Source organism: Emydura macquarii, unplaced genomic scaffold (assembly GCF_026122565.2).
Source record: "Emydura macquarii macquarii isolate MOO-44397 ecotype Brisbane River unplaced genomic scaffold, CSIRO-AGI_Emac_v2 contig_1353, whole genome shotgun sequence".
NCBI classification, from domain to species: domain Eukaryota; kingdom Metazoa; phylum Chordata; order Testudines; family Chelidae; genus Emydura; species Emydura macquarii.
The window spans coordinates 1,988,305-1,997,217 of NW_027131490.1; the positions used below are offsets into that span (position 1 = coordinate 1,988,305).

General features: G+C 40.2%; 1 protein-coding gene across 9 annotated transcripts in view; it reads left to right on the forward strand.

The window, feature by feature from the left end:
* The window catches only part of TBC1D1 (TBC1 domain family member 1), a 183,583-nt gene extending 174,993 nt beyond the window's left edge, over positions 1-8,590 (forward strand). For 8 of the 9 annotated variants that reach the window (XM_067551539.1, XM_067551543.1, XM_067551544.1 and 5 more), the window contains 2 exons: positions 1,054-1,224; positions 2,582-8,590. In XM_067551539.1, the coding sequence (XP_067407640.1) occupies positions 1,054-1,224; positions 2,582-2,782 (372 nt within the window). In that variant the 3' untranslated portion in view covers positions 2,783-8,590. The remainder of the gene's footprint in view (positions 1-1,053; positions 1,225-2,581) is intronic. The other variant, XR_010920441.1, reaches the window with a different exon arrangement.
* Positions 8,591-8,913: the final 323 nt, after the last annotated feature.

An 8,913-nucleotide genomic window follows, 5' to 3' on the forward strand; every position in this document is an offset into this window, starting at 1 on the left:
CAGTAAAATCTTTACCCCTGATGTCCAAAAGCAAATGAGGAAAATGGGCAGTATTTCTCATTACTTCAATAAGTATCTCAATTGGGAATTGACTTTTGACTCCTTTTTAAGAGAAATAAGATACAAGTTAAAAAAGGAACAACTGATTAACTTCAGTACTTGGGGTATTTTCCTATTGTATCTTTATTAAGTGACTCAAGTCTAGCTTTCCATTTGTTTCTGTGATTTGACATTGTGTCATTCTCATTTCGTCTTTTCATAGCATTCAGTGAGGTACTTCAGGGGCCTTTGAGTAATGCTCTCTACCACTTAGATTTCCTGGAAAATTGGAAAGCAGATATACTAAGACCACAAGCAGAGAGGAGAACATTATAGTATTTCTTTCCTCTGGGTCTCTCTCAATGTACTTTGCTTTATTTACCTGCTTTTAAAGTATAAGGTCTCTTGGGCAGGTTGTGGCTTAATATTTGTCTTGATAGGACTGAGGACACTCTCAGTGATTCACAGCTAATGATTAATAATAGAATTCTGCTCCAACATGGTGCAGTGTTTCCTCTATGAAATCTTTTGAAGTAATAAGAGAATTGTAATATTTTTTCAGACACTAAAATATTATTATAGAACAAGATCAGAAACATATGAAGTAGTTTGCACACACAGTGCTTTTCATGTGAAGTTTTCACTGTGCTATACAAAGGTAGACAGGTATTATCCATGTTTTACATGTGTGGTGGCTGAGAGGGGTTTGAGCCACAGGGATGCCCAACTTGACTTAAGTTTGGTACCTAAAAATAGAAACTCCTAAAATGGTGGCCACTTTTTGAAAACTTTGGTATAAGTGACCTCTCAAAGTCATACAAGAAGTCAGTGTCAGAACTTGAAATGAACTCATGTCTGACTCCCATGCGTGTCCTCTACCCTTTGGACATCTCTGCCTCGAGACTATGGACATAAGCTAAAAAAGTACTCTGCACACTAAAAATAAACCAACAGAATGTTTATGCACTTGATTCTTGATCTTCTTAGCCTCTAATGCCATTATGTATATAACAGGTGTTTGAAATGGATATCGCCAAGCAGTTGCAAGCTTATGAAGTTGAATACCATGTGCTTCAGGATGAGTTGACAGATTCGTCTCTCAATGACAATCAGAGAATGGATAAATTAGAAAAGGCAAACACTAGTTTGAGAAAACAGAACTTTGATCTCCTGGAGGAGCTGCAGGTACAGTTTATATTTCCCAACTAATGAGCAATTGACACCATCCTTTGTTCAGAAGAGACCATTGTATACAGAAGACATGGCTCAGATTTGATCGGGGTTAAGGCATAACTGAGATCACTGTCTTCAGTATTTGCTATTTATAGTTTACCAGGTGGGCTGACAACCTTTGAAGTTTGGAATAGAGGTTCCCAAATTTAGGGCTTTCTGGTGGCCTGTGAAAAGCTGGCTGGGATCACATGATGCTGACTTACTTCCGATAATGAAATTTAACAGCTGGAAAAGACAGCTGAAAAATTCATTAATGCAGTCTTAACGTTATCTTCACATTTAAGGAATTGCTGTAGTTGCAACTACAGCATCAGGCAGTCACAAATGGGAGAGATGTATGAGATACACTCTCTTAAGATGTGCTCCTTGTTACGAGAAGGTTTGAGAACCCATGGTTCAGGATGATTAAAAACACATGAAATAGCATGTATTGATGTCCAGTGTCTGATCGTAGTCCATTCGATCTGCAGTTATGTCAGTGGCTGCTTCAAAACTTGCCCTCTGGGACAAGAGAGACAAGGCAGTTCTTCAGAGGTAGTATGGTTGGCCTCTGAAGGGGCTGATCCACTAAGAACTCCTCAGGGCACCTTCTTTCTGTATGAGCTGCAAAGAAACAATTTAATACAACTTCTGAGTACATGAGCAGTTTGAAGGGAATACAGGGGTAAGAGATGGGCTCTACATTAGTATTTCAAGCCTCTTGGATCAAAAACAAAAACTTGGAAGCTAGATGACAGTGGGTAGGATGGAATGTGGGCCTTGGGATTGGAATCCTACTGAACCTGGTAAAATGTAACCTCTAGGCATGGGAAACATAGTGGAAGGTTTGTTCCTCAGTCATTGGCAGACACTTTTTTTTCTTTAGTCATGATATTTCTGCACCTTGATACCTATGAAGTTTAATTTTGTAGTGAATAGAGCCCTGGGTTAGTGATGCTATCCTTAATTAAAAGTTAATAATAAATTTAAAGATCTGTTATCTGATTATTTGTAGATTTAACTTTTTAATCTTCTCTGCTCTGTTTTACATTCTAGGTTTAATCATAGTGGAGCCTAAACAATAAAAATTAGAGAAAGAGAAAAAATGGATTGTTGTCTGTAGACAATGCTAATTATAAGTAATACTACATTTGTGGAAGTAGCAGTACTTGCACTTTAATTTAGTGTGTGTTTTCTACATAATTGGAAAATCTACTATAAACGTGACCCATATCTGTAAGACTTTTTAGAGGACGGAAGAGAACTCTGTCTGTAAATGCCACTGGTTTCACAGTTCTTAGAGAATTCTTGTTTTCTTTTTACCCTTAAGGTGGCAAATGGAAAGATCCAACATCTCGAAGCTACAGTAGAAATTTTACTGAACAATGAGTGCAAGCTGAAGCAATCCATTCTCACCCTAGAGATGGAGAGGAAAGTTTTGCTGCAGACGGTAGAAGATCTGCGCATGCAGCCCAGCAGCCCAGGTGGAAAACCTCTACTTGCTAGGCAAGAGTGCATGGATGCCAACTGACAGCCACAATTGTAATGGACAGACAAGCGCCACAAAGAAAAAAAAGGGAAGAACTGTTTTGTACTGTTGTCATTGGGATTTTACACTGTCTTCTTAGCATTGTCCATGCCTTACCGTAGCTGAGTGAGGGAATGGGAGTGATGGCACAAATATGAGAAGCACGTTTCTCAGGGAGGAGACTGTTGCTTGTAATTTATAGAATTCTTATGAACTATAAAATATGCAATATAATGATGGGCAAGAGAAATTTCTCTTTTGCTAAATAAATATGTATACTCCATATACAATGTACTGTAAATAACTGCAGCCATGGACTCTTCCATAAGTGCTTCTAAACCTAAGTGCTTCGTATTGGTTACATATTTTCCTTTTTATATTTAGATAACTCCACATTAAATAGCATATCCTGTAAAAGGCTGGAGAATTACAACAGTGAAGAGCTGCTGAACTGATTCGGCCTTTTGGGGGTTACAAAGTATTAACATTCAGAAATAGCTTTGTGATCATACTCACTAGATTTCTGAGAGTGTAATTCCCTTGCAACTTGGCTGGGTTCCACTAATCATGTTATTAAGGCCGCTGATAACCGCTTTGTGTGCTTAAAGTGGGCCCTAGAGAGCTGGATTTGGTTGTACGTAACTATAATTAATTGTTGGGCATTTTGCTGTCTGTTTTTATGAAACATACTGTTTTAATACATTTTTTACATCCATTGTTTTAGTACTGTTAATTGACATGATCTGATAAATGTATCATTGAAGGTAACTACATTTTACTTTCTCAACAGAATACACTGACATTGTCACGGTGGAGCCTGTAACTCTCACAGCATTGTAGTGGACACTTTAAAGTGTCATTTTATTTATTTCTGATCTGCTGTGTGATGTAAGACCTCCTCTTTCAGGGAACCTAATTTTTAGTTTCATTTGGTACTCTGTGCCCATCCACCCTTTGGAGAAGAACAATATTTAAGACTCTTTCTCTGAAATGGTGGAGGCACTTCAGAGCTTGATTTTATGCCAGACATACTTAAACTGCTTTATAAAGGATATTGGGCTGAAGTTTGAATTAGGACTGCAGTCTATTTACAATGCATCTTTTGAGCAAGATTACACATTTAAAAGAGCTCACTTTTCTGTAATATACAAGTAAAGTAGTTTTCAGGCCAGTTAAAGCACCACTATTTCAACTACAGGTGCAATATAATCTAAGGATTATCCAGTTTACTTGGTTGCTGTAGAATTAGACCAAATAGTATCACAAATTTGTTTATCCCCAAACTCAGTATTACAGGTATCAACTTGCTGCTATGGTGGAGATTTTTATTTCAGATGTGAGATTCCTAAATTGTCAATTTCTTATGCTTAAAATTTTAGAGCACATTTATTTCTCTAACCCGCCGTGTGGAGGAAGATCTTTTATCTTCATTCATGTTTCTCTATGGTACATTCTGCTTGCAGCTGTAATGTGGATCTCTAATGCAGATCAAATACCCCATGTGGATTAAAGCAGAGAATTTGCTCTTTAATTTCTAAGAATTTGCTCTGTAATTTCTTAGATATGGCTGGTTCTCACAAATCCACAGTTTGGTTAGCGTCTAAATTCCATACAAGTCAGACATTAAAAATCTGTTTACTTCCTGTGTTTCATTTTTGAATTGGGAAACCATACAGAAGCTAACACTTCACATTTTAAAATCTCTTTACATCGTACAACTTACAGTTTGAGGGCTAAGTAATGTTGCATTTGGACATCTTGGGGCTATTACTCATACATTGGCTTTTTACATTAAACAAAAGAGCAACAAAAAAAAGTTAATGATCTGTGCCAGAATTAATGTTTGCACGTTTTGTTACTTCTAAAAACAAAAACAAAGCCGTCTGTGTGATAGTTCAGAAGCTAATGTGTTAAGAGTTTCAATGAGACCACAGTATGATTTTTAAATCGTTATTAATGAAAACTGATGGACATCACACTTTTCTAGACACACTAAGGACACAGTTGTGAACTTAGGACCTGCGTCTGGTTCTCTTGGCTCTGGTTGTGTTTTTTGTATGACTCAAGGTGTGCAGTAATTTGACTGATGTTCTGCTTCTCTCCCAGTATAAGTGGAGAAGAGCCTGTGGCTCAAAAACTTTTTCAAGACTTTATTTTCCTCCAGACAGGATGATGCTGCATGGAAATGGGGACTAGAACAATTCTTCCCAGAGGAGAATGTGGTTAATAGACAGGCATCAGTTTTCAGCCTCAAGTGTCCATATGTTTGTGACAGTTCGACTTTGCCAGGAAGCAGAGCTTGCCATGGTGAAACTTGGCCATGTGGAAATGCACCAGATTTTGCTAAAGTTGCAAATACTCCATCTGACTGACACACTGAGGACCAGACCATTCCAGTACTGGCTCCAAGCATTAATGTGACAGCTGCATTAGAATCTTCCCTTGCCTACATAGAATCAGTTGGGTGTGCTGTTTCTGTGGAATCGTTTTCCTCCCTCCTCTGCCCTGTGCCACTGGATCTCAAGGGAGGCAGGATGGAAGAGTGTGGAGTAAGAGAAATGCCCTGTTCCAACTCACCAACCCTTGCAAAGCCCAGGCATTACCATGCAGCAATGAGAGAGAAGTAATACAGCATGGCACTGTTAGTCACCCCTGACACTCACCTTCTCTGCTACTGAGCAGTCACAGGGGACTCTACCAATAGTAGTACAGTACCTTCTGGATCTGTGTTGCCAGGGGGAGATGATACTGAACAGCAGCGACTGGCTGCTGTGTCAGAGAAGAAGGCAGCTCCCTTACCAGGAGTTGAGTTACTAGTGAGTTGGGAACCCATACATCCATGTCCAACCCCCAAAAGGGAAAAATTCTCCCTCCCTCTCTCCAGAGGGAATGGTCTGAGGAAAATTGCAAGTTGAAGCTCAGAGAATTTTCTCCCCCTGGTCTCTCGCACAGGTGATTAGTCTTTCCCGCTACCCCGACGGTGCTCAGGACTGAAAAAAGAAAGGGGGAAAAGGAGAGCAACTTCCTAGAATTCACCAGGAGATGGGCCCAAGACTTCAATCCCATGCTCAACTTGTGCCATAGCAAGTGCTTTGCTGTTCTCATTCTGTGAGTAATGCGAGGATGCTGATGACACTCACTAGCGTACCAGAACTCAGAGATGCACTGTGAACAGCCAGCTGGGGCAGAAGAGAGATTTTGCCCGAAATGTGGCAAGAGCTAATCATGCCATCTGTAACAAGAAAGAGTCTGTTCCACTAATGCTTTGCTCCTGATTATGATAGCAGTCAACAGCACCCCAGGGTCTGCGGGGCTGGTCTGGTGTGTGGAATCCCACCCTGTCAGAGCAGACTTTCTTTTCCTTGTAAAGCATCTGGGGACATGCTGGTGCCCACATTGCTGGCTTGTTGGCATTTCTATACTTAGGCCCTTTATTTTTAAGAGATCATTTACTTCATATAGAACCTGAGAATAATATGACACAGCACTTGCAATCTGAGGAGGCCGATGCACTTTACAAAGGTGGGTGAGCATTATATTTCCTCTCTAATACAGAGTGAGGAAATGAGTCCCAAAGAAGTTGAGAGGCTTGTCACAGGTCACAGAATGTGTTAGTGGCAGCTGGGACTAAAATCCAGCTCTTCTGAGTCAGAGTCCTGTGCACTGAAACACTAGATATTTCTGCCTCTAGATGGTTACTGCAAAATCTCTTGGCTTTTTCTGATGTTACTGTGGTCTTCAGAGCTGTGCTATTTTCTTTTCACTTTCAGTTCCCGTTTTCCCTTCCCCCCTCCAGAATGTACACTCCAAAATGAGTGTTCAAATGCTTTCAAACTAGTTGGTTAAACCTTAGGCCAGATTCTGTGCTGCAGTTCTCCAGAGGCACAACACAGGAAGAGGCAGCGGAGATCAACGGTGGCTCTGACCTACCTTTGTGGCTCTCGGATTCTAGCACTAATTAGAGTAGTGTCTTAGGGCTGGTCTGACTAAATAGCAGCTTCCTCAGACTTCCTAATGAGCTATTTTGCAGCCTAGAATTTCCAGAGGACACGGTGCTGGAGCCGTATAAAAGGGGGCAGAGCATGGGCTGGAATCTGTCCCAATGACTGTAATTACACTCTTCTTCCATTGAGATACACACATACCTGAGAATCTGATGGGCAGCCATAGTTTGGCTGGGAGTTTGGCCCACAGAGGAGATTGGGAGCAAGAGGCATCACAACTATTTTCAAATTGGAGGTTTGGGGTCTTCAGTTTTTCAACACACCAGTCAGAATTTTCCAGGAAACCAGACACTTCACATGAAGAATTTCATTGTCAAAATCCCAATTTTCTGTCCAAAATCAGGTTGGATGGAAAATTTCTGAGCCACCCTACTTAATATACTGCATTAATGTATGTGTCCCCATCTCTGAGACACATGTAGATATTACAGAACTGCTGCAGCAATCTTTTTAAAAAAAATTCTGCCCATTACAATTTCAGAATTTGAACATTGAGGGAAAGCGTTATCCTTTTGCTTTAGTGGAAATTGAGTTCTGATTATTTCATCAGTGCTTGCTGTATGGGGTGGTGGGACTCATTTGGAAGTGGGAGTATTGGCAAAAAGGGCATATCTTTCTTTGGGCTGTTGGGCCACTTTCCCTTTGTTGGAGCAGATTAGCATTAGCTGAATTGGTTCCCTTTCCCAGGCTGTTGAGAGCTGAGGTAAAGAAGCCATTGGCAATGCACAGCAAGAAGAGCCTTGGACCTAAAATACCTTGGAACTATGCTGCATGCCATCCACTGGTACTCTATCAACGAACTCTTTACAGACGTACAGACCTCTCTTTTATAGAGCACTCCTGTTACACAGACATGTGCTTTGTTACTTGGTCTGGTGTCGGGGTGGAGTTGTGATGAGCAGCAAATCCTTTTGGGCTGAGAGTGAGAGACTCTTATCAGTTTTTGCTAGTCATTAGGAATTAGGGTGACCAGATGTCCTGATTTTACAGGGACAGTCCTGATATTTGGGGCTTTGTCTTATAAAGGCACCTATTACCCCCCAACCCTTGTCCCGATTTTTCACACTTGCCATTTGGTCACCCTATTAGGAATGAATTGCTAGGGCAGGGCTAGAGAGCAGGGATGAGCGCAAAAGGGCATACAATCTCATAGAATCCTACTTCTCCCATTGGTCAGAGAAAAGAAGTGGTAGAAGTGTGTGTCCTTTTAGGGGGGAGAGCATCTGCGGAGGTTGGGGTTCTATAATGATTTGTGTATTGTATTTGAAAATTAATGGCAAGAGTCCCGAGAGCCCAGGATGGACATCTTTTTATGTTGTATTTAAATAGACAGACATCCATTAATTAATGGAAGTTCTGCAGCTGGCTTGCGTGAGTAGAATAAACCACATTTTTACTTTATATGCATACAGCGTTCCCATTGTTTTCAGTGCACATGTCATGTCTATATGAAGACAATTTCACCCTTACTATGGAATAAGAGCAACACATCTGTCAAGTTTTAAGGCTACCCAGTAATGGTCTCCACATTCAGCTGTAACAATTACACATTTCTCACCTTGCATTTAAGTCCGTTCCTGCAAGCCTTACGCATGTGAGCAATCCTGGGGTAGTGGCATTATGAGTGACAGGAGTGAAACTTTGCATGATCATATCCTGAACTTTATTCCTGGTTTCTAGCTGTGTAAATGTTTTCCATATATATTTTGTGTGTATACAACATATAAATGACTTGTATTTTTATATCAATGACCTTAAGTTTGCACACTGTAGTTTTTTCCCAGTAAATTTAATTTTTAAATATTAATTTCTTCTGGTCTTGTTTTATCAAATTACTGTAGTGATAGTGATATCAGTGTTTGCATTACACTCATTTCCACTGGTATATTTTTTGCTAGCACATTCTGCATGGAGGTTAGTGCGTTATAATTGAATATACAGCTGATAAACAAAATGAAAGTAAAGCACTGGAATATTTGTATATCTTAAAATTGAGATCTATTTGATGGGCTGCTATTGCAGAGGGCAAAAACAATTGACAAGGTTTGAAAGACCAAAGCTCCATCCAAGTCAATGAAGTATGACACTGTCTTCCACAGTGACCAGTCTGATACATTCACACCCAGATTG